The 27,090-nt window shown below is 41.6% G+C and overlaps 1 protein-coding gene across 1 annotated transcript in view; it reads right to left on the minus strand.

Moving 5' to 3' along the window:
* The window catches only part of ALKBH8 (alkB homolog 8, tRNA methyltransferase), an 86,115-nt gene that overhangs the window by 20,149 nt on the left and 38,876 nt on the right, over nt 1–27,090 (minus strand). The window contains 1 exon segment of the mRNA XM_030200258.1: nt 2,151–2,257. Within this exon segment, the coding sequence (XP_030056118.1) occupies nt 2,151–2,257 (107 nt within the window).

Here is a 27,090-nt window from a genome sequence, read left to right on the forward strand (position 1 = left end):
GTATAACATCTGAGGGTGGCAAGTAATGTTCTTAATCACAATTTTGGGGGTGGGTGGGGGTTAGTGACCACTGGGGGAGTCAGGGGATGTCATCCCCGATTCCCTCCAGTGGTCATCTGGTCCTTTGGGGCACCTTTTTCTGCCTTATTCGTAATAAAAACAGGTCTAGCTTAAAACGTCGAAGTTTTAGTCCTGGACATTTTTGCTTTGTTCCATTACGGCTGAAAGACAATCAAGTCTTAGGAACGCCCAAGCCGCGCCTCGAACACACCCCTGGCACCCCCCACTGAGATTTGGACATCCTTCAGAGAGGTCCGTCCAAAAAGAGGTTTTGATAATACTGATTTGGACGTTTCTGTGAGATAAATGTCCAAATGCTGACTTATATCACTTTTTTGGACGTCTATCTCTTTCAAAAATGAGCCCGATAGTAATTTATGGAACTCTGTAAGTCTAAGTACTTTGAAAGTGAACCCCACAGTGTTTATCACTCACTCCTCACTACCTCCTCCCAGACCTGACAACCCTTCCAGCTGTTCAATTGCCGAGATGGGGGATTATCTCAAGAAGTTGTTAGCTAGAAGAAAGCATCTGGAAGAAGAATTTAGAGGAACAGCTGCAAAGGTCAAAAATTTACATCAGGCATGGATACTATTCAAAAAATACCGTCCTGGAAGCCCAGACCAAATGTATTCCATGTATTAAAAAAGGAGGAAGGGAAGGCCAAACGACAGCTGGCATGGTTAAAGCTATTTGAGCTAAAAGAAAATCCTTCAGAAAATGGATAAAGGATCTGACTGAAAATAACAGGAGACGGCATTAAAGAATGGAGAGTCAAATGCAAAGTGCTGATAAGGAAAGCAAACAAAGACTTTGAAAAGAAAATTGTGTGGGAGGATCAATTGCCTTCAGAGAAGAAAAAGTGTGCAGGTACAACCCCCTGTGCCACCTTTGGCGTCATTTAATGTTGTGTTGGGGTTATTCTCCCAGTTATAGAGAACTGCTTCCATTATTGGTAATAGGCAATTTTCCCAGGGGATGGATTCGGGGATAATACAGAGATGGAACATTTAGATTTTAGCCTGATACAGGAACTACAAACATGTGCAGGGCCGTACTCCTGCTGCTGTGCGCTGCCGCCTCCCTCCTTCTCCCTCACTCGCCTCATAAGTTCCTTCCTGTTTCCGGAGAAAGGAGGGAAGCCGGCAGCGGCACGCACAGCAGGAGCACGGCCCCACGCCTGTTTGCATTATGCTTTGCCAGGGAGAGGGAGGGAGGGAGTGAGCGAGCAAGAGGCAGGGAAGGAAAGGGAAGAGCTTGTAAGTTTGCGGTTCCTCCTGGCTGCCATAGCAGCAGCTGGGAGGAGTAGCTAGTAGTTTGGCGCAATGGTGCCTATGTCCCTAACCTTACTGGGGGGGGAGGTAGAGAGAGTGAGTGAGGATAAAATATGATCATCAAGTAATTGTTTTTGCAACGTGCAGCATCAGACGGATCATTTAACAAACGGTCTTTTTAAAGACCATTTTTAAATCCTTGTGTGCACTTTTCTCATTCGTGACTTGAGTTCTCTTCATCACGTCACTTGATGATCATATTTTATCATCGTCATTAGCCACAAGACTCCTGATGTAGGCCATCCGGTCGAAACAGAACGTTGTGTCGAGTCATTTTTAATGTGGAATTGTTATTATTATTTGTTTGAATATTATTAAATTTTGTTTTAAACTTAACTTCAGGTCCAATTATTGGATAGCCTGGCTCATATTCCCACCTTTGAGTAACACTGGACAGCATTTGGACTGGACAGTAGCACTGGTTACCGACATGGACAGTAACAAGCTTCCTGCTGTCCCTTTTATCACTGACAAAAGTGTCATCCCCACAAGGATTTTAACACCCTAAGTCCTGCCCCACTTTAGTCTCCTCAAACATCCTAGTCACTGATTTCCTATGTTGTACATATTCTTAGGCGTTCTTCCAATAATCGTGATAAAGTTAACACATTTCCACAATCAGATAATGAGTCAGGTAGATTTGCTTGCAAGATAAGTATCTTCAGTGCAGCCATTGTACTTACATGACCTAATTTATTTTTATATATATAAATGCACTACATAAATGGCTCTATTAACAACTGCTATAATACATACCCATGGGTCCAAAGATACCTAGACTCTCCAGTCATCACCAGTAAGCTACGGCGAGAAAGCATAACTGCTACTGTTCGACCATCAGGATGCTTGAAATCCATCACAATCTTAAAAGAAAAGAAAACCATTTTTAAATACAGTATAGTTCTATACAAAGAAAGTTGCTAAGATTCACTATAGGAAGGCATTTTTGAAGTAATATTTTTTTTTACAACATCTGCATTCAAAGAACCCCAAGTTCCCCTTGAGAAGTTGTTTTGATATTTAACATTTCTCTCTCAACTTTATGTTAAATTTTATAGCCTGTCTAAACAAAAAATAATCACAAGAGTCCAGCCAAAGATTCATAAAATACCAAAACTAAATCACAGACAATATAACAAAAGTTTTTTTTTTTTTAAAAAGCACCTTCCCCAGGCATTCCCTCTCTTGTACATCATTCCAAAAGCCTCCCTAAATAGCAGGCCGATTCTCAGAACTCCCAGGGAAGAGCCAACAGCGCACACCCCATACCGCTGAAACAGACTGGAAAAATAGCTCTCCAATGCGCAAGGGAAATGATATTCAAATTATGTGTGCTGTAAAAGCTAAAGCAAAAGGAAGGAATGTACGTATGCGCAGAAGTTTTGTGGTAAGCACAGCTCTTGTGCACATGCACCAGGCAAACCTGACCAAGAAGCACAAATTGGTGCCACTCTTTTGTGCCCTTAAATAAGCTTTTCCATTTTTTTTAATTGGAAGACTTATATTTAAGCACAGAAAAAAAGTCACCATTGTGTGCTTTCAATTTAGGATTTGCTTGGACTCAAGCACATTTTTTTCTCAGTACCGGTACTTATAGGCTTGTACGGGTTTTCTTCCACTTCCAAAAGAAATCAAAACTGGCAGATTTTGAACTGGAGATCAAAAGAAATCCTCTCTTCAAACCCTTCACTGCAAGCTCCGAGCAGGGTTTGTTTGTGTGCTATTCTCTGAGCATTGAGAAGGCATAGCAAACTACATCATTAGCATATATTTGACTATACTTAAATACAATTTGTGGCCATCTCTGCTGCGCACGTTGTTTCCCGCAATAAAGTCTTCTGAGCATTCTGCTCAGATTTATATGTATGCTATTCATGCACTAACTGGCCTTACTGCAGGCGGTAGGTTTTGAGAATCGGCCTGCAGATGTTGTCAAAATTGGGTGTAATTCTGCTCCCCACACAAGGGGCCCAGAAATGTATGGCACAGCAATGGGCCAGCAACTGAGAACACAGTGGTACGGCCCATTGCCATCTTCGCAACATGCAACCCAGGCATCAACTAATTAGCCTCCAGAGACTGCATGGAACACACTCATTTATATCAGTCTAGCAGTGCTCTCAGATACCAAGGCACACCCTCTTAAAACATCTTAAATATCAGGTTGCAAATTTAAATTGGCACATCTGTTTCTCTGTAGCTCTTTGCACTGTGCTGGCCCCTGTGCCCTGTAGCCTCCCACCATGGAAGTGTAAAGTTGCCAACTGGCCAGTTTTCAGCTGGCCTGGCCAGCTGTCAGCAGACCCTGAAAACTGGCAAAACTGTTAGACACCAACAGGAAGGGAGGGGGAAAGGGAGAGATGCCAATTAATACGGAAGGGAGGTACTGTGCATTTCTGATACAGTATCTTGAATTTCAGTTTCTATTTCTCTAACATTGCTGTATGTGCAGAGTCTGACTTCTTCAGATTTCTTCTTCAATTTTTTGCCTTCATGCCTCTATTACTGATGTTTCATATTTGTTTGGGGTCTGTCTGTGTTTGGTGTGGGCGATCAAGGTGCAGTATTCTACTAATGTGAAGTTTCTGTGAGGTATTCTACTAGTATTTAGTTTCTATGTAGAGATCTCTAACAGTCTGATTTTTTATTGATTTCATTATGTTTGATATAGCACCTTTTAACAATTATTTCAAGGTGGTTTACAGCACATGGTAACTGACATAAAACAAAACAATTCTTGTTTGCTTTATAGATCATCTAGTCTCAATTTTGTTTTGGTGCCATCTTTGATGTGTTTGTTGTTTTTGTGTTTTGCGAGGGACTTTTGTTCTGTTTTTTTTTTTTTTCATGAGCAACTTCTAGATGCCATGATGACCTGGTACTCGGGATTATTAAACCCTGGCTAGAAATTTATGTGGAATTGTGCATATCATTAAGTTACAACATCCTATTTGTTAAACTCTCTAGAAAATTTTAAAGAACTAAGGGATCTGACCCTTTTTTAGGGCCTCTTATCAAGCACCACTAGCAGTTAATGAGTGGCAACACCAACGAAGCTCATTCAAAGTGAATGGGCTTTGTGGGCATTACCGCACCAGGGACCACTAGCGCAGTTTGATAAGACAGGCCCTTAATTCACTAAGAGCTGATGATCAATAAAGAACTCTGCCGCTGCTGAATCAATCTGCCTCATGACAGCTTTACGCCATAAGAGTTATTTCCAATTACTCTTTTTGTTCTTACCCGTTTTCTTTATTCTCTGAGGTGGCAGAGTCAATACAGATCACATTTCCTGCTAGTCCATGGTACAACACAAGGATTACAGCTGGTGATAAATACACCAGACACTTTGATCTCAAACAGAGTATACAGGTTTATTAGATTTTCCAGCGAGATTTCTTGCTTTCACAGACACATATATACAGTGGTGTGCATAAGTTCTGCATCACCTGTGAAAATTACCACATTTTTATGTAATTTATCATTTACATCTTATCTTGAATAAATATATGCTACTTTTTATATATAATTTAGTTGAAATTATCATCCTGCATTAATACAAATTCAGTCTGTATTCATTTAAATCATCATCTTACAATGTTTGGGCAGATTTGCAGGTTAATTACATGATGTTAACGGTAAATATAACTACCAAAACCAGCCAATCAGCACTTAGTATATCTGACCAATCTTTCCAATCACATTTAGATTTTAGCCTGATACAGGAACTATAAATCTGCTGTGATATCAGACATTGGCACATTTCAAACTTTAGTACTTGTTACAGGAGAACTGAGTCACAGTAGTCTTTCTTCACAAAGAGGGTTATTTGAGCAGAGAGATTGCATTACGAGTAGAATGAAATCAGAGTACCTTGATTCAGGTACTACAGAAGATGGAGTCTGGGGATACAAAGGACAGGTACTGCTGTGGGCAACCATGATGACTATGAGGCAGGACCATATTTTGAGAAGAACGTCTCTCACAAATAGGAAGCTTACATTGCCTCAGCCGTTAAGAGAATAACAAGACAAATGTTCATTTACAGTGAGTTCATGCACTGTAGGAAGATGATGCCTAGAATATGGTCTGAGAGGGTCAAGGTCAGAAATAAACCACTACTGACAGCTGAAAAAAGGAAAAAAAAACATTTTTTTTTTACTCTTTCAAAAAGTATAAAGGCTAGAGGTCACCCAATGAAATTACATGGAAGTACTTTTAAAACAAATTGAGTGAAAAAATATTTCCTCCTAAGACTAGTTAAGCTCTGGAACTCAATGCCTGAAGATGTGGTAACATCAGTTAGCGTATATGGGCTTAAAAAAGGTTTGGACAAGTTCCTGGAAGAAAAGTCTATAGTCCACTATTCAGATAGTGCTTGCTCTGGGATTCGTAGCATGGAATGTTGGTACTATTTGGGTTTCTGCCAGGATTGGCCATTGTTGGAAGCAGGATACTGGGCTACATGGACCATTGGTCTGACCCAGTACGGCTATTCTTATGTATGATTGACTTGGGCTGTGAAATATCCAGAGTGGATCAAGAAATGTGGGAGGTGGTCTTGTTCGGTTACAAAAGTACAGTTTGCCTCTTGGGAAATCAGGGGAAGGTATATGTAAGACAATCTCCAGGGGAGAAATTAAAACCAGACTGCCTTTACCTGTTAATAAAGTATACCTCAAAAGTGACAATCTGGGGTTGTATGGCAGCAACTGGTGTTGGAAGACCACAGATTGTGGAAGGAAAGGTGAATGCAAAGACATATGTGGAAATCCTACAGAAATGTACATTGGCATCAGTTGAGCATTTATTCGCTGGCAATTACATCTTCCAGGATGACAATGCCTACTGAATCCCCAAGATCTCAATGCTATTAAGATGTCAGTAGAAATAACAAAATGACAGCCAACAACAAAGTGTGAGACATAGATTGCTGCCTAGAACAGGATTATCACACATGGAAGTATATTTTCAAAGCACTTAAACTTACAAAGTTACATGGTAACTTATTGAACTTTGTAAGTCTAAGTGCTTTAAAAATGAGCCCCATGGTCACCTTGTGAAGCTTATCCAACTAAAGGTTGGCCAATCAAGTACTGAATACAATAAATAAAACAGAAAGTCCTTTTCAAGCCTAAATTCAAAATCAAAACGTATGTAAATGTTAAAAATACAGTGGTTACAATAAGATAACTGTTGACTCTTTGTGGATGATAAACTCTGTAATAGGGTAGATAACCCTGATGGTGTGGATAGCATGAGGAGGGATCTAGCGAAGCTTGAAGAGTGAGCCAGGTATTTGTGGACATTAGCTGCTGGGTTACATATATATATATGTTACAAAATGCAAAAGTTTATGTGTGTAAAAACCCCGTACTCTGCCTCCAAGGACACTTATTTTACACATCTATAAAGTGTACGTAGGATTGGTCCCTATGTATACTTTTATAGAACAGAGAAAAATGTAGGCAGATAAAGACCACATGGCCTATCCAGCCTGCCTACCATACCATCTATTCTCCCTATCACTCCCTTAGAGATTCTATGTACTTGTCCAAAGCTCTCTTGAATTTAGATAGTTTTCATCTCCACCACTTCCACCAGAAGGCCGTTCCATGGATTAACCATCCTTTCCATGAATAAGTATTTCCTCAGGTTACTTCTGAGTCTATCCCCTTTCACTTTCATCCTATACCCCCTCATTCCACAGCTTCCTTTCAATTGAAACAGACTCACTTCCTGTACATTTATGCATATCTAAATGTCTCTATCATATCTCTCCTCTCCCGCCTTTCTTCCAAAGAATAAATGTAATGAAGAAATCATTTTATGTCCTAAGTAAGTTGAGAGCTATAAAAAAAAGTTTTTTTTTAAATGGGATATGTTCAGACTACTGGTATAATCACTCCTACTATCCAGATTTGATTATTGTAATCTTATTTTGATCTGCTGCTCTAAAACATTAACCAATCGTTTACAAATAATTCAAAACACAGAAGTTAGATTGGTTTATGGCCTGACAAAATATGATTCAGTTAAAAGCTACTATTTGAAGTTACGTTGGCTACCGATCATAGACTGCATTCACTTTAAGATGAATGTTACATTTTTCAAAATTTTGTCTGGTGAAGTTCCATGGCCACATTTCTACAAACTGCTGTATCTAAGCATAACACTCAAAGCCAACGTCTTTTGTGATTTCCAGATATAATTAATTTAAAATCAAATAAACATTTTTACTACTACTACTACTATTTAGCATTTCTATAGCGCTACAAGGCGTACGCAGCACTGCACAAACATAGAAGAAAGACAGTCCCTGCTCAAAGAGCTTACAATCTAATAGACAAAAAATAAAGTAAGCAAATCAAATCAATTATTGTGTACATTATCAGATGGCCACAATGTGGAATTTTCTACCTCAATCACTGAGAACTTGTCGGCACTATCTAACATTGAGAAAAAAGCTGAACCATGGGCTGTGCCCCCCCAAACGAGCCGCTCCTACCTGGCAACCTGGAGGAGCCATGAACTTACATGCTCTTCCCTTTCCTTCTCTGCCTCTCGCTCGCTCACTCACTCCCTCCCGCTCCCTGGCAAAGCATAATGCAAACGTGTGCGGGGCCGTACTCCTGCTGATGTGCACCGCTGCCGGCCTCCCTCATTCTCCCTCACTCGCCTCATAAGTTCCTTCCTGTTTCCGGCAAAAGGAGAGAAGCCGGCAGCGGCACGTGCAGCAGGAGCATGGCCCCACGCACGTTTGCATTATGCTTTGCCAGGGAGGGAGGGAGGGAGGGAGTGAGCAAGAGGCAGGGAAGGAAAGGGAAGAGCTTGTAAGTTTGCGTTTCCTCCTGGCTGCCATAGCAGCAGCCGGGAGGAGTAGCTGGTAGTTTGGCGCAATGGTGCCTATGTCCCTAACCTTGCTGGGGGGGGGGGGGTAAGAGAGAGAGTGAGTGAGGATAGGTGAGGCAAGGAAGGGGAGTGAGGGAGGACATCGATGGAGGGGTGAGGCAGAGATGTTCAATGGAGGGATGAAGGGGAGACGTTGGATGGACAGGAATGAGAGAGATGGAAGATCCTGAGAAGGGGAGATGCTGAATGGAAGGGGGAAGAGAACACGATGGAAAGGAATGAGAGAGAGAGAGAGAAAGAGAGAGAGATGGGAGATGCTGCGAAGGGGGAGAGAGAGGGGGGAGACGCTGGATAGAAGGGGGAAGGGGATGGAAAGAAACAGAATCGAAAGGGGAGAGAGGAGAATTGCTGGACAACAGGGAGATTGATGGAGGGGACAGGGGAGAGAGGGAATTTGCTGGAGATGGATGGAGGAGAGGGCAGGGGAGAATTGAGAGTTGCTGGACCTGGATGGATGGAGGGGAGGGGAGGGGAGAAAATAGAAATCGCTGGACATGGAGCAGAGGGCAGGGGAGAGAGGAGAATTGCTGGACATGGATGCATGGAGGGGAAAGGGGAGAGAGGAAATTTGCTGGATATGGATGGAGGAGAGGAGGGAAGGGGAGAGAGGAGAATTGCTGGACATAGATGGAGGGGAGGGAAGACAGGAAGTAGATGCACATGGATGGAGGGGAGGGGAGTGAGGAGAAATGTTAGGTATGGAGGGGAAACTGCTGAAGTTAAGGTCTGGATCGGAACACTTTGAGGACAGATGCTGAAACTGGATGAAGGATAGGGATAGGGCTACAGATGGTAGACAGGATGCATAAGGACACAGGAGTTTGGTGGACATGGTGACAGAAAAAATATCAAATGGAAAGAAGACACTGGGACCAAAGCGAATAGAAAAACTAAATGATCAGTCAACAAAGATAGAAAAAAGTAATTTATTCAGAATTGGAATATGTCAGCTTTTGGAAATGTGCATCTGTGATATTTTGCATTTAAGTTTCAAATTCTCTAGTATTGCTGCATGCCGAGTCTGACTTCTTGAGGTAACTTTCCAGTTCAGTATTTTGCCTTCATATTTTTTGATTTCTAGTTCCTTGTGTCATGTCTGTTGTGTCATGTGTTTTTCATGTGTGATCAAGGTGTAGTATTCTGCTAGCGTGTAGTATTTGCAGCTCTTTTTGTTTTTCTCACGAGGTAGTGTATTGGTGTTTTAGAGCCTGGTGTAATTACAGTTCTGCCTTTTCACGCATAAGGTTGTAACTTGTTCTGTCCTTGGAATTAGTGCTGTTATGGTTTGGTACGGTTATGAGTGTGTTTTTGCACACATTTGTGTATAGTGTTTTACAGTGAAGAGATTGTGCTTTGGTCTTACTGAGGTGGCACCAAAACATCAGAAAGGGTTTTAGAGCCTAAATCATGACCTCTTGAAGGATCTACATAAAGAGCATTCTAAGGTCAACACTGGAATGGTATGGGAAAGGGGGTGGGGTGTTGGATTATTTGTAGTAAATAATTAGCAGATTTTAGTACACACAGCTTCAGCTTTAGAAATGTTAATTTCTTTCTTCATCTCTCTCTCATTCACCCCTGAATAATTCACTGCTGAGTCACTTTAAAGTTGAAGTAACAAAACATCTGTTTACTCACAGTTTGTAGTTAGATTATAATCAGACAGGCTTTTATATACATATTACTATACATTTGTATTATCAGCTCCTTCCATGTGCTTAGATGGTAATGGATGCTCACACCACCATAGATCCTCTCAGGTTAGGAGAGATCATGAGCTCCATGTGCTCCATGTGCTGCATCTGCTGCATCTAACCCCCACAGGAAGTTGCATAGCTGTGTGACCTCTCTAAGTAATTCACATCAGAGGTCACAGAGTAATCACAGAGAAATAATAGGTGACAGGCAATGCATGTAAAATACAATTACATTCCAACAAACCCCTTCTCATGCATAACTGTCATGCAATTATTTATTCATACAAAGTCCAAGCTTTATACGCAGATTCACAAAATGTTCTCTGGGTAACGGTTTGGTCATGATGTCAGCTGTCATCTCACTGGTGTGACAATAGTGTAGACTGATGACCCCTTCTTTCGCCAACTCTCGCACGTTGTGGTATTTCGTTGCGATGTGCTTGGTGCGTGACTGAACCTTGTCATTCTGTGACAGTCGGATGCAGCTCTGATTATCTTCCATTATCTGGATTGGTCTCTGTTCAGCTATTCCGAAATCCAGCAAAAGTTTTTCAATCCATATCAGTTCTCTGCACGCTTCCGATACGGCCACGTATTCAGCTTCTGTAGAAGACAAACTCACAATACTTTGTTTATGACTGGCCCATGAAATTTGTACATTTCCATACATAAACACATATCCACTTGTGGATTTATAATCAGAATGATCCCCTGCCCAATCTGAATCACAGTAACATATTAGTTTTGGATTACTATTGGCTGAAATCTTTAATTTACAATCAATGGTACCCTTTAAATACCTTACCATCCTTTTAACTGCAGTCCAATCTGATTTGGTAGGTGAGCTGACCCTTCTGCTCAAAATTCCTACTGCATTTGCTATATCAGCCCTGTATGTGGTAGCTAGATATAAAAGCTTACCTATGGCTGATCTATATTGGATGTTATCTGGTAAAGGTTCTCTTACTGTTTCATCCTTCAGAAAATCAGTGATCATGGGAGTGCTTACAACTTGGGCATCTTGCATACCTAAACTTTCAATAAGCTCATTTATTTTCTGCTTCTGGCTTAGAAGATAAGAACCATCATTTTGTTTCTCAATTTCTATACCAAGATAGTATGACACATTACCAAGTTCTTTTATCTCAACATTGAGGTTTAAACACTTTACAATGTCCTTGTACTCTTGCTCACTTTTGCTTGCAATGAGCAGATCATCAACAAAAGCTAAAATGTATGCATATTGTCCATTTGTGCACCTAGTGTACAAGCATTTATCTGCTTCACCTTGCTTAAATCCTAAATTTGTCAATATTTCATGCAATTTTTCATTCCAACATTTTGCACTTTGCTTTAATCCATAAAGACCTTTGTTTAATTTACACACTAGCTGTCTTTGTTTTGTATTTATGAAACCTGTTGGTTGTTCCATGTACAAGTCTTCAGTTATATCTCCGTGAAGAAATGCTGTTTTCACATCAATGTGGTTGACTTGCATGCCTTTTGAGACTGCAATGCTCAGAAGTGTTCTTATTGTCGTGTGTTTCACTACAGGTGCAAACACTTCATCAAAATCTTCTCCATATTTTTGAAGATATCCCTTTGCCACTAATCTGGCTTTATACCTTTCCACTTTTCCTTGTGCATTCCTTTTTAACTTGAATACCCATTTGCATCCTATAGCTTTCTTGCCAGGAGGTAATTTTGTAAGAATCCAAGTATTATTTTTATCCAATGCATCAATTTCTTCTTGTGCAGCTTTACGCCATTCAGCAGCTTCTTCTGCTGGCATTTTCTCAATCTCATCCCATGTTAAGGGCTCTTGAGCTTCTGCTGACTTTGTTAGGTAAGACAGTCTTGGGGGTGGAACACCTTTGTTTTCCCTGGATGAGCGTCTGACAACAGGTTGGTCTGACCTTTCCGCATCCTCTAAATCTGAGAGTTCTTCTCCAATTGATTCCCCTTCTCCAACTGTACTGTCTTCTTCAATGATCCTTTCTGTGTCTGCTTCCTCTGCCTGTTCCTCGTTAGATACAGATGAGTTGCTTTCAGACATCTGCCTTGGTATGGCATTTATATACACTGGCATGTCTATTATGGTTCTAGTTTCATATTCTGGATGATAAGGCTCATCTGGGATAATCCAGCCTTTATCAACCCTTTTGTTTTCATCAAAATATGTAACATGTCTTATGCCAACAATGCCAGTTTTCAGATTCAAAATTCTATATCCTTTGTGTCCTGGAGCATAGCCAACTAAAATGCCCCTTTCTGTTGTGGAATCCAGCTTATGCCTTCTTTGCTTTGGTACATGAGCATATGCTGTACTTCCAAATGTTCTTATGTGTGACAGGTTTGGCTTCCTACCATGCCATGTCTCATGTGGTGTGCGCTCAGCGCCTTTAGCTGGCATTCTGTTTTGTAGGTACACTGCTGTGAGAATGGCTTCCCCCCATAGTCTTTTAGGGAGATTGCTATCTGACAGCATACATCTGGTCATTTCCACAAGTGACCTAAATTTTCTCTCTGCAACAGAATTTTGCTCTGGTGTATAAGCTACTGTTGTGATATGCTGAATGCCTTCTTGTTCTAGAAATGTGCGCATGCTTTGTGAAGTGAACTCACCACCATTGTCGGTCTGAAGAACCTTTGGTTTTCTTTCAAATTTATTGCTCACCATGGCTACGTATTTCTTCAGCATGTCTGTGACTTGACTTTTTTCTTTCAGCAAATAGGCCACACAATATCTAGAGAAATCATCCAAGAATATTAGCACAAATCTGTTATTTCCCAATGATGGGATATTAAACGGTCCACATAAGTCACTGTGTATTAAGTCCAGTACTTTATTACTCCTATTTCCTGTGTATGCAGGAAATGAGGGTCTCACACCTTTTTGAGTAACACAGTCTATGCATTTCTCCATTTTACCAGCATCTGCACTTATCTGAATGCCGGTGGCCAGTTGCTTACTGTAAAGATCCTGGATCACCTTAGAATCACGATGTCCCAGGCGGCGGTGCCAGATTTCCGGACTATATTTACCATCATTCTTCCTTACTTGCGCCATATGTGAGGCTTCACCTGAAATGTTCAGCTTATAAACATCATTATGCATAAAAGCTTCAGCATACACTTCATCATTTTTAGAGATTGTGCACTTACTGTTTTCAAAATGAATCGCAAATCCCTTCTTATCTAATGTAGATACACTAAGCATATTGCAAACTGCTTGGGGAATATACAAGACATCACTTACAGGAATTTCTTTAACTTCATTAGACACTTTGCATTTTAAGAATCCAATACCTTTTGCTTGGATCTTAGCAGTCCCTGCGTTTGCAGTTTTAAGAATACCTTCCTCTGGACACATTTCCTGAAAGAAATTCTTACAATTGGTTAAATGGCATGTGCTCCCTGAATCCAAAATCCAAGTACTTTCATTTGAATTATTATTTACCATAGTCAAAGATTTTTCTGCCATTAGAAAGCCCTTGTGTTTATCTTTGTCCTTCATACATTTCCTGGTTTGAAAATTCTTTAGTTCCATTGGCTTAGGTGAGCTAGAGGGAGTGTTTTGTGTTTCCTTACACCATTTAGATACATGTCCCTCCTTTCCACATGAGTAGCAAATCAGCTTGCCCTTGGGTGGAGTTTTCCCATAGCTCCGCCTTCCTCTGTTCTTTGCCAAGAAATTTGTTTCATTTCTCTCTGACTGACTTTGAGAACACATCTCCTCAGAATCATTTATTATGCATTCCTGCCTTAGTTTTGATGTTGCCTGTTCAAAAGATTGCCCTTCAATGGCCTCATTTACAGACCTAAAAACATCAAACTTCTTTGATAGTGAGGTAAAAAGAAATGCTCTTTTCAATGCATCACACATGGGAATTCCAGAAAGTTCTAACTTTTGAAATGAAGACATAAGATGCATAATGTGATCATTACATTTACTTTATCCCTTAATTTGGTTTCATTCAACTCTGCCAGCCAAATTGGTTGCTGCTTTGCATATGTAGTTGCATACATAGTTCTCAGTTTATATAAAATGTCCTTTGGTGTATCTTTTCCCTCCACTAATATGGCTTGTTTCTCTGAGAGAGCTTCCAAAAGCATGCACTTCACATAATAGTTTGCATTGTCCCATTCAGCCATATTTTCAGCTGTTCTGTCTTGGTCTAAGCATATATTTAATCCTTTTGCTCGAAGGAGACATATGAATCTTAGTTCCCACTGCTGATAATTAAACTCAGTTAATTTAGGCACCTTGAGAGAATAGAAAAATGGTGAATTTCTTCCCTCAGCCATTTTCTTAGCCTTCTGTCTGCTGTGTGGGGGGAGAGAGAGACAGACTGAATCTTTCCTTTAAAACTTAAGAGAAAAAATGTGGCCTTTTTTTCTGCCTGGTAATATTTCTCTTCTTTTTCAATTCCTGAGCCCTGGGCCCATAACCCTTTTGTTGGATTATTTGTAGTAAATAATTAGCAGATTTTAGTACACACAGCTTCAGCTTTAGAAATGTTAATTTCTTTCTTCATCTCTCTCTCATTCACCCCTGAATAATTCACTGCTGAGTCACTTTAAAGTTGAAGTAACAAAACATCTGTTTACTCACAGTTTGTAGTTAGATTATAATCAGACAGGCTTTTATATACATATTACTATACATTTGTATTATCAGCTCCTTCCATGTGCTTAGATGGTAATGGATGCTCACACCACCATAGATCCTCTCAGGTTAGGAGAGATCATGAGCTCCATGTGCTCCATGTGCTGCATCTGCTGCATCTAACCCCCACAGGAAGTTGCATAGCTGTGTGACCTCTCTAAGTAATTCACATCAGAGGTCACAGAGTAATCACAGAGAAATAATAGGTGACAGGCAATGCATGTAAAATACAATTACATTCCAACATGGGGAAATACTACTGGAGATGAAGAGGGAGTGCTGGGTAAGGAGGAAAGAAGGAAGGAAGGGAGAAAGATCTGGCTTGATATCTCATACATATTCATTATGGTTATTCCCCCCCAAAAAAGCCAGTTCTTTCTCCCTTCCTTCCTCCATATTAGCATATTCATTTATGCTATGCAAATGCTATTCATATATGCAAATGAATATGTCCCGCCCCATCCTTTGCCCCCCCCCCCCAAATGAAACAGTCAAACTACGCCCATGAGCTAAACACTTTTTTATTCCACAATATTGGCCTTGTATCTTCAGATTCTAATTGATTGGATTGCATTGATTGAGTTCTGTGTTAACTGTTACTTGTTTGAACTGTAATTCCTGGATATTTTGATCTGGTCTCTTTTAGATGTATTCCATCCTTGAACTTTAGAGGTAAAGGTGGAATAAAAGTCCCGGTGTAGCATAACATAGCAGGCTTTCTAAATTAGCTTCAATGTTCTCACTCACAGTTCAATTTAAAAGGAAGAATAACATAAAGGGGAAAAGTGCTTAATAATAAATTGTAAAAAGCAATGAGGTGAATCTCCAGTCCATAAAGGCCACAAATCAGTCAGATGCACAAGACATGGAACGTGTACATGAATTATATTTGTGCACAAGCATTTAAATATGAATACAGTAAATTTCCATGTGAATTGTGCAACTTTCCATTCATTCCACCTGCCCTGAAACCTTGACATGCAATTCCTTGCACTAAGCACATTTTTACTGGTTCTTCTTTAATGCATAACAGTTTAATTATAATACATGTCTCAAATTAGATTCTGCACAGTACTAAAATAGCCCTGTGCAACAATAGGTAATGACGTCAATGGTTAGACCAAATCAGCTTTCTTTATTGAATTCCAGTACTCAAGTCATGCTGGCATAAAGATAAAGCCTTCCAATGCCCTGATGTTCAGCTTATTCACTGTTAATTTGTAGAAGGCTCTCGGACTCCATTTGATTCACAGTGCACTGCGATTCCATAAAAAGGTTTGAGAATATAAATAGCTTACAAAGATAAAACTCTACCAGCAAATTAAGGATTACTTTAAGTACCTTTATTAACTATTGACATAAATTAGATTTTAAGATACAGCTAAGCCTGATAAGAATATTTGTTTTTAGGTTTCAAATTCATTACCTTTTAAGTCAGGAATCTTGCCCACTTGAATCCACAATATTCTAACATGTAATAACTATGCATTTATGCAAAACTCATGTCTAATTTTTACAAACCTATTATAACTTAACCATTAAAACTATCAGAGACTCAGGGGTAGTACCGCACACTATCAGTCAGAGGACCTAGGTCCAATTCCCCAGCTACAACACTGCTTCCGAAGCAGACTAGAACTAGAAGTGGTGTGGAGGGAGTCTCAATCATTGCACAGCAGTGATACCTAGTGGCCAAACTAGTGTATGATCCCCAGCCAATGACTGGGCTAAGTGTGTTGGAAGGGGATATAACATAATGGAAAATCTGGGTTGTTGTGAATGAAGGCTCATGGCGCCTCATCCCATCATACCACCCTGTCAACCCCTGGGCTTTGTCAACTGCATCGTTTTTGGTCTCTCTCTAGAGGTGGTTGTCTTCACCTGCATTTTAGTACATTCCTGGCAATGGAACATTCATCTCTTCTTTCCATATCAAAAGCACACCAGCTTTCTTCTCTGTGCTATCAGCCACTTTCAAAATGTTATAATGGGGTAGCCTCTTGCCAGGCAGGTTCCTTTCTTGGCTAGCCTATGTTGACATACCCCTGAACATGTGGAAAATGTACTGTGTGTAGGTTACATAAGTACATAAGTATTGCCATACTGGGAAAGACCAAAGGACCATCGAGCCCAGCATCCTGTTTCCAACAGTGGCCAATCCAGGTCACAAATACCCAGCAAGATCCCAAAAATGTACAAAACATTTTATACTGCTTATCCCAGAAATAGTGGATTTTCCCCAAGTCCATTTAATAATGGTCTATGGACTTTTCTTTTAGGAAGCCGGCCAAACCTTTTTTAAACTCCGCTAAGCTGACCGCCTTTACCACATTCTCTGGCAACGAATTCCAGAATTTAATTACACGTTGAGTGAAGAAACATTTTCTCTGATTCATTTTACATTTACTAAATTGTAGCTTCATCGCATGCCCCCTAGTCCTAGTATTTTTGGAAAGTGTGAACAGACTCTTCACACTTCTCCCCTCAGCCGCCTTTTCTCCAAGCTGAAGAGCCCTAGCCGCTTTAGCCTTTCCTCATAGGAAAGTCATCCTATCCCCTTTATCATTTTCGTCGCCCTTCTCTGCACCCTTTCTTATTCCAATATATCTTTTTTGAGATGCGGTGACCAGAATTGAACACAATATTAGAGGTGCAGTCACACCATGGAGAAATACAAAGGCATTATAACATCCTCATTTTTGTTTTGGGGTGAAGGAAGGAATACTCATCCCAAAATTACAATCCTAGCTCTCCTAACACTGCTAAAAGAAGGCAGTGAGACCCCATAAAAAGAGGTTACAGAACCATAGGTAGCTAGCATTCCCTTCCTTTTCATGACATGGTATCAGCACAACATATGTATAAACCCAATGGAGGCAGGTCATTTTATAAAGCTTTTTTTCTGTGTGCAAAGCCTGTTTTATAATACAAAACAACGGGTTTTTGCATACATAGTATGTGCCGACATTTATGCTATCTTCTCACATAGGTTTTCCTGGGGCCATAGTTTGGGTAGAAAGGAAGACGGTTGTGAAATACATGCAGATTTACAACATGCATGTGTAGACATGAAGAGTACACACACATGCATTTATCCTAACTTGGCGCATCCGTGTGCTGGCATCCGTGTGCAACTTGAGCTAGTTCTGGGAATTTACAATCTATATAAATAAAATCCCCCTCAGACATTCTGAATCCCCCTCAGACGTTCTGAAGCTCACCTCTCTCCAACTGTGGCTCCTGACCTAGGATATTCGGACTCCCGCACTCAGCCACGCCCATCTGCGCCCTAGGCCACGCCCCATCTGGACATAAAAAGCACTCTCAACGTTCCATTGACCACTGACGTCAATGAAGCCAGTTCGTTTGTTCGAAGCTCTGTATCAGCAGATGTGGGCCCCGCCCTCGTGTCAAACGTAATGACGTTCAGGGCGGAGCACATTCAAGGAGCCAATCAGTAGCCGAAAGCAGGAGAGAGGCCAGGTTCACACTCTCGCACAGGACGAAGAGGGAGGGCGGCAACACGGCGAGCAAATGGCTGCGGCGAGTGTCCAATGTGGAGGAGGCGGGTGAGGGCTCGGGGTCGAGGACCACTGGCGACTCTGAAGCGGGGGGGGGGGGGGGGAGGAAACACCACTGGCTACGACTCCAGCGCAGCCGTCATCCCATTCACTGAAAACAAAAGAAGCAAACCTATGACATGCTTCAAAACGTTTAATACACAGGAGTGGAAGTGACCCAAGCAAGTGTACGGTAAGCAAGGAAGCCCATTGGTTAATCTCTGTTTCAACTCCCCCACGCAGCTGTCATTGCTATACACTCACAAACAAGCAAACCTAGGAGCTGCTGCTTCACATTGTCGTTTTTAAATTGAGGACAAAAGGAGAGGGGACACAGACAGACCCTGCAACTGGGAGGGGGGACCCTGCAACTGGGAGAAAGGAACGGGGGGAGCCCCCCTGGAACTGGGAGGGAGGGGGGAATCCCCCCTGCAACTGGGAGACAGACCGGGGGGGGGGGGGGGGGGAGACCCTGGCACATACTCTCATTCTCACACACACACTCGCACCCAGTCTCACTCTCCCTCTGTCACACACACACACACGCGCGCACATTCACTCTCTTACACACTCACTCTCTCAAACATACACACTCCGAGGAAAACTTTGCTAGCACCCGTTTCATTTCTGTACGAAACGGGCCTTTTTTACTAGTATTTTATAAAGGCACATAGGTACCCTATTATGTTATCTTGGTGGGGACAGATCCCAAGGTAGATATTAAGCAAGGATGTTCATCTTCTGAGGCTGCAGCAAATCTTTTACTTCTGTAATGTAATGTCTGTTTGGAGGTTTAAGGGATCACTCATTCTTCTCCAATATAGAAAATAATCCAGACAAGGCATTTGTTTCAAACCACAAAAAATAGTTTTCTAAGAGGTCATAAAAGCAAATAGCACAGGCATATAAAAATAGCAGAACAGTATTAAATTAAAAAACCTTCAAGGTCACAATTCAAGGCATCAGAAATTATCCACTACTGAAGCAGAAACACAAACAGTTCCTAGACTCAGTCTACTCAAGCTCTTTTAACACCATCTGGAAACCTTGCTGCTTAAAGATAAAAATCACAAAAACCTTCAACATCAGCTCTTTTTCCTTAACTCTTAGGACTTTGACTCTACAGTCTTCTCCTGACTGCTTAACCATATTCTGTGCAAGGGAAAAGAGGAGGTCGTTCCCTTCCTGTGAAGACTCTTGACAGCACAGCCCCCTTGGTTGCCTCCTGGCTCCTTTAGTGGTGCAGATTAGAGTACAGCATTCCTTGTCTGTCTCCCATTACTACTCAGGTTGATGACACCCAAAGATTCCTAGAATCTGCTATGTCGATTCTCCCCACCCATCTGGGGCATGAGAGAACTTCTCTCTATCTACTGAACTCTCCCTATATCTGCAATTAATTACTGCCAACATATTAGGTATGCTAGCTATGGCAAAATCTCCTTTCAGGTCCTGCCATTATGGCTTCTGATAAGGAAATCTTACAGAATTCCTAAGTCATCTTTGTGTGGCTTATGGTACCTGGAGGAAAGCAAGATCCGCTCCATTTTGCAAATGTAGGCACATTGATTTGAAAAAATCTGGAGGCAAGAAAATGTAATACACTTGGGAGCAAAGCAAACCCAGGAATAGCAAGAGATCTGGTTCTTTGAGGAATCAAGTCATCTTTTCAATAAAAGGCCACATGCTCTCTGATCTCAAAAGGTACTTGTGGATTACTTCAGCCTCTGGAAGGTCCAAGCAGGGTTGACCTTTTATTTCTCCTCTCTCTGCCTTTCCCCAAAGCACTGATCTAAGAGCATATGCTCTGAATTCTGCAGAGAATATGTGGCACTAATGTTTTAAAGAAACAGAACAGATTTGACGATTAGCTAAACCAAAAATCCAGCAGGACAATTTCGAAAACCATTTATCCAGGTAACTTAGCCTGGCTAAAAGTGTGAGCTTCTATTGCATATGTACCCTTAAACTTGGTTAAAGAGAGAAATTACTGAGGGCATGTTCAGGTCAGTCTGTAACACGTATATATGCGTTGTAAAACGATTTCAACTATTTTACTACTACTACTTATTTCTATAGCGCTACTAGACGTACACAGCGCTGTACACTTGAACATTAAGAGCTTACAATCTAATTAGGACAGACAAACAGGACAAACAAGAGATAAGGGAATATTAAAGTGAGGATGATAAAATAAGGGTTCTGAACAAGCGAACGAGGGTTAGGAGTTAAAATCAGCATCAAAAAGGTGGGCTTTTAGCTTAGATTTGAAGACAGCCAGAGATGGAGCTTGACGTACAGGCTCACACAAATAGGAAGTGTGAACTATATGCATCTTATATAGAAACAGAGAAAATGGCTTATCTAGTGTGCCCATCCATACTAACTACTAAGCTCTATAATCCCTCCCTTTCCCTCAGAGATCCTTTGTGCTTGTCCCATACTTGCACAAATTCAGATACTGTCCCTGTCTCTACCACCTCTACTGGTAGGCCATATCACATATCCATCATGCTTTCTAAAGAAGCATTTCCTTAGATTACTCCCAAAATTATTCCCTTTCAACCTATGACCCCTTGTTTCAGAGCTTCCTTTCACCTGAAAGAGGCCCAGCTCCTGGGTATTTATGCCTTGGAGATATTTAAATATCTCTATCATATTTATCCTTTCCTGTTTTTCTTCCAAAGAACACATAGATATCTTTAGTCTGTACTATTGTAAATGGATTTGGCTTGTACCCTGCTTGGAGCAAATCATTTATACAACAAATAGTTTATAAATTCAAATAAACACACATTTAAAGATAATTCCCATTACAATTAATAAATCACTATGGCTATAATTGTAGGTATCTGCACAATTGTAGTTACCACCACTCATAACTAAATCTTCTGCAGCATTCTAAAACAATGGTTACAGTTCTGAAACCAAAAGATGAAATAATACTTTCTTAAAGTTTATTTAATGATTGCTTAAAATCATTCATTTGAGCAATGATTGGTGAACCCAAATATATAGTACAATTTATACTTTGTTTACTCAAAGTGCATAAAAGTTTCCTAGTAACATAGTAAATGACGGCAGATAAAGACCTGTATGGTCCATCCAGTCTGCCCAACAAGAGCAACAAGAGTTAAACATTTACCTCGTTAATCACATTATTAATGCGTTAAATGTACAGCCCTAGTTTACATGTAGATTTTATGACGCATGGCTTATCTTCGCTTGTCATCTTTATAAGGGAAGAGAATTTTACAAATAGTTCAAGTCTTCTCTGTTCATGAGCAACAGCTTCCATCACTTATGATCATCAAGAATGTTACCTTTCCCTAATGGACAACATTATGTATTCTCTATGTTACAAACTGTTCTGTTGTCTTAGGTAAATGTTAGCACTGTAATTAGGATTAGTATAAAACTTAACATTAATCAAAAAAATGGAGTTTTTTTCCAGTCCTTGAAAGCTTCACTGGCAACAAATCCTTCCTGCTTATGCAAATCTTTTGGCAAACACTGTCTTAGTTCATTATTAAATGCTGGCAATGAACCACATAGTTACTGAGGCACGTAAATTGATTTAAACTTCAAGCAAAACCCAAGTCGGAACAAGCACAATGGGAGAAAAATCTTGTTATTAACTAAGCTTCTTTCACGCTTAGTGCAAATCAGTAACAGGAAGCCCTCAGTCTCTTCCACAGGCTACACTCATTACAGCTTTGCCAGTGTTAAAACTGGATCCATGAATACAAGCAGAACCCTCACAATTCGTAGATCTCCAGAGACACCAAATGGTGATAATGATCATCACAACCTCCATAACTTAAAGGAGCTGTCTGCAGTACCGGTGCTGAAATGCAAATATACACAGCTAAAGCAAATGAAACCATACTCAAAATCTAGCATATACCATTAGATTTACTTGATCAATATTTATAATTACCTCTTCTGTTTTGTTGCAGGATATATCGGAAAAATAATGAAATTTGTCTTTTTGACTGAAGTGATGAGAAAATCGCATCAAGGGGATGCACTGGATGTGGGTTATTTTAATTTTTAAAAGATTCGACCATCGCCTAACACAGGTGGCTTTGTAAGAAGCTGTGCATTCTAGGGGGTGAGTTCTAATGGAAATCACTCAGATAAGAGAAAGGCCTCAGGGTATAGCCCTAGGGCCAGTTTTGTTCACCATCTTTGTAATGTGACATGACACATAGATCTGTAACTGAGTGGGGAAGCCTAAGGGAGTTAACAGAACACAAATTAATGTAAGAATGTTTAAGGAGCGGTCAAGTGATTGGCAAGGAGGTATTCAGAGGCCTGTGAGCTGCCCCATCAATTGGATGTCCTAAGTGTCCCTATCATAGCTTTGGATACTCAATGGGTTATAAAAGAACAGCATGTGTATAGGGTACCAGAACCAAATGGATTTAGCAGTAAATACTGCACGATAAGATTAGAGTACTACTACTACTACTACTACTTATCACTTCTATAGCGCTACAAGGCATACGCAGCGCTGTACACCATACACGAAAAGACAGTCCCTGCTCAAAGAGCTCACAATCTAAATAAGACAAGACAGGTAAATAGAAAGAACAACTAAGAGGTGAGGTACAGGGCAAGAGAGTAGTGGTTAGGAGTCAAAAGCAGTGTCAAAGAGGTGGGCTTTTAGCCTGGACTTGAAAACGGCCAAAGACGGGGCTAGACGTACAGGCTCGGGAAGTCTATTCCAGGCGTGAGGTGCAACGAGATAAAATGAACGGAGTCTGGAATTAGCAGTAGAGTACCCTCATGGGAGGTATACACACACATAATTGATCTAGAGAACTAGAATCCTATAGGCCAATCTCTTTACTGAATTTCAATCATTTGCTTTGGCTAAAATTTTAGCAGACAGATTTGTCCCTTTCCTACTAGTGGCAGTTCATGTGTCTGAGATGAGTTTTCTATAGAGGCATCTCTCTGTGACCAGCAATAAGAGTATCTTAGCTACATTGAATCGTACTGCTGCAGACGGCCTCTCATTGTTTCTTATCAGTTTTGATGAACAACAGGTTATCAATAGGATTAGTTGGCCATACATGTTTTTTTTTTTGGTTTTGGAACAATACAGGTTGGGAGAGAGGATTATACCTTATTGTGGTACAATTCCTCTACTCGTCCCCAGAGGGAATGGTCACAGTTAATGAAATGAGGACACTAGACTTTCAGCTTCAATGCTGTACTCTTCAGGGTTGTCCCTTATTTCCTCTGCTTTTTCTGTTAACACTTGAACCTTTAATGAACAGGCTCCAGAGTGGACCAAGACATTAGCGGGGGTTCAAATATGGGAATGTGAGCTTAAACTTTCTGCATTTCTAGATGATCTTTCAGTGCAAATTAGAGTCCCAGAGCAATTCTTATGTGTGCTGTTCATGAATTCAGAGTTTTGTACCTTCTCTGGGTTTAATTTGATCATGAATAAAATCAGAAGAATGCCCAACTGACTCTAATGTAATAAGGTGATGGGCAGGGACTTTACCTTTGTGATGGATGGCAAATTCCTTTCAATATTTGGGTATTACTTTACAAGCAAACTCTTGTGACTTATATCATTGCAATGTTAATAACTTGCAAAAGGAGACAAAGCTCGATTACAGGATTGGAAAGAACTGCCATTGTCCTTGGGAGGTATACAAGCTTTGTATAGAATGGCTCTTTTTCCTAAGTGGTTATATGTGCCTCAGCAGCTACCTCTGCAATAACTTAGGAGAAACCTTCAAGTGATGGATTGTATGATAAAATGCATTTCTGTAGAAGGGGAAAAGGGCTCATATCCCCCTGAAAGTTTTGAAGGAACTGTGGCACAGGGAAGGTTTGGGACTCCTGGATCTGGAATGCTATAATACGGCCTGCTCCCTAAGAGGGGCATAATCGAACGGCACCGGCCATCTATATGGCCGGCGCCGCAAACAGCAGTCCCGAACCGTATTATCGAAAAAGATGGTCGGCCATCTTTCGTTTCGATAATACGGTTGGGGCCGGCAAAATGTCAGAGATGGCCAAGTTTGAGATGGCCGGCCTCGGTTTTCGCTGATAATGGAAACCGAGGCCGGCCATCTCAAACTCGGCTAAATACAAAGGCATCTGGTCGTGGGAGGGGCCAGCATTTGTACTGCACTGGTCCCCCTCACATGCCAGGACAGCAAACGGGCACCCTAGGGGGCACTTCTAAAAAATAAAAATAGCTCCCAGGTGCATAGCTCCCTTACCTTGGGTGCTGAGCCCCCCAAATCCCCCCCAAAACCCACTCCCCACAACTCTACACAATTACCATAGCCCTTATGGGTGAAGGGGGGCACCTACATGTGGGTACAGTGGGTTTTGGAGGGGGTTTGGAGGGCTCCCATTTACCACCACAAGTGTAACAGGTGGGGGGGGGGGGGGGGGATGGGCCTGGGTACACCTGCCTGAAGTGCACTGCACCCACTAAAAACTGCTCCAGGGGCCTGCATACTGCTGTCAGGGAGCTGGGTATGCCATTTCAGGCTGGCATAGAGGCTGGCAAAAAAGGTTTTTGGGTTTTTTTGGGGAGGGGGTTGGTGACCACTGGGGGAGTAAGGGGAGGTGATCCCAGATTCCCTCCAGTGGCCATCTGGTCAATTGGGGCACTTTTTTGAGACTTGGTCCTAAAACAAAATGGACCAAGTGAAGCCGGCGAAATGCTCCTCAGAGCCGGCCTTCTTTTTTCTATTATTAGCTGAAGCTGGCTATGTCTTACCAACGTCCCCATCCTGCCTCCAATACCCTTCCGAAATGCCCCCTTTAACTATGGCCGGCTCTGCGACGGAAAGCAGTTGGACCGGCCAAAATCGCCTTTCCATTATACCGATTTCGCCGGCTTCAGAAGATGGTCGGCCATCTCCCGATTTGTGTCGGAAGATGGTCGGTGATCTCCTTCGAAAATAAGCTGGTAAGACATCTTAAGAATTGGTTTTTGTCATGTCCGATTAACCCATGGACAGTTTATGATTTGGCAAGTCCCTTTTCTTTGAATATATTACACGTCAGGGCAAAGAAGCTGCTAGTGCCCATGAGACACTGGGAATTGTTTCAAGTACTTGCAGAGTTTGAAAACATATTTGTGCACACATGCATCATTCTGTGGAATAGTTTGTAATCCTACCCCTGAGAGATGATGGAAATTTCTTTTTGGGGATGCAAGGAAGGGGGTTTCAGCACTGGCAGCACTGTGGAATACAACCTGTGGAGCAGGTAATGATGGAGGATGGAAGATTCAACAAGGCTAATCCCTTTAGAAGAACTGAGGCATCAGTACGGGTTGAGGAATGAGGATGTGTTCATTTACCTACATTAGGGGGATAGGGTGAAAGCATCTTCAAAGTGATTTTTGTTTGTGACTGGAAGTTTTTTTCTATCAGACAAGGCAATTGTCAAGGAATTCTTCATACCATACACAAGCAAGTAGCTGAGTTGGTGGAGGGCACCACCATAACAGTTTTTGGACATACTAGAGAAGATATGGAGTGGAAGGAAAAATTTGTGTGCGCCAAAGAACAGAAGCAAATGTGTGTGCATTCTTTTCATGAGGTAAGTTTCAAAGGAAAAGTTATGTGGTTAAAGCTGGAGGCTCACATGGTTAATTACTAAGGGGGAACGACAATGATGAGAGGTGAGGGTGAGAAGGGTGTGAATGGAGTAGGCACTAAATACCTGCATATCCTCTTTAGACACCCCTCTCCACGTATAGTAACATAGAGGGGAATAATCGAACGGTGCCGGCAAAATAGATAGCCAGCGATCTATTTATGTGGCGCCGCAAACAGCTGGCCGAACCGTATTATCGAAAAAGGTCGGCCATCTTTTCTTTCGATAATACGGTTTGGCCCGGCCAAATGCCAGAGTTCGCCAGGTTTGCGATGGCTGTTTTTGTTTTTTGGCAATAATGGAAAAAAATGCCAGCGATCTCAAACCCGGTAAAATCCAAGGCATTTGGTCGTAGGAGGAGCCAGCATTTGTAGTGTACTGGTCCCCCTCACATGCCAGGACACCAACCGGGCACCCTAGGGGGCACGTCTAAAAATTTTTTAAAAATATACAAATACCTCTCAGGTGCATAGCTCCCTTACTTTGGGTGCTGAGCCCCCAAATCCCCCGCAAAACCCACTCCCCACAACTCTACACCACTACCATAGTCCTTATGGGTGATGGGGGGCACCTACATGTGGGTACAATGGGTTTTGGGGGGGGGTTGGAGGGCTCAACACTTACCACCACAAATGTAACAGGTAGGGGGGGATGGGCCTAGGTCCGCCTGCCTGAAGTCCGCTGCAACCAACAAAACCTGTTCCAGGGACCTACATACTGCTGTCAGGGAGCTGTGTATGACATTTGAGGCTGGCATACAGGCTGGCAAAAAAGGTATTTATTTTTATTTTTTTAGTGTGGGAGGGGGTTGGTGACCACTGGGGGAGTACGGGGAGGTCATCCCCCATTCCCTCTGGTGGTCATCTGGTGAGTTGGGGCACCTTTTTGAGGCTTGGTCATGAAAATAAAAGGACCAAGTAAACCTAGCGAATACTGATTAACGTTGCTTTCTTTTTCATTATCCGCGAAAGCTGGCCATCTGGTAGCCACGCCCATACCCACCCATGTCCCACCTTCGCTACACCGCCGACACAGCCCCTTGAACTTTCGCCGGCTCGGCAACGGGAAAGCGGCGATGGTGTCAAAAAAGCAGCTTTCGATTATACCGATTTCGCCGCTTTTGAGAGATCGCCGGCCATCTCCCGATTTATGTCGGAAGATGGCCCATCACTTTCGAAAATAAGCCTGATAGTAACATAGTAGATGACGGC

This window comes from Microcaecilia unicolor, chromosome 4 (assembly GCF_901765095.1).
Source record: "Microcaecilia unicolor chromosome 4, aMicUni1.1, whole genome shotgun sequence".
NCBI lineage: Eukaryota > Metazoa > Chordata > Amphibia > Gymnophiona > Siphonopidae > Microcaecilia > Microcaecilia unicolor.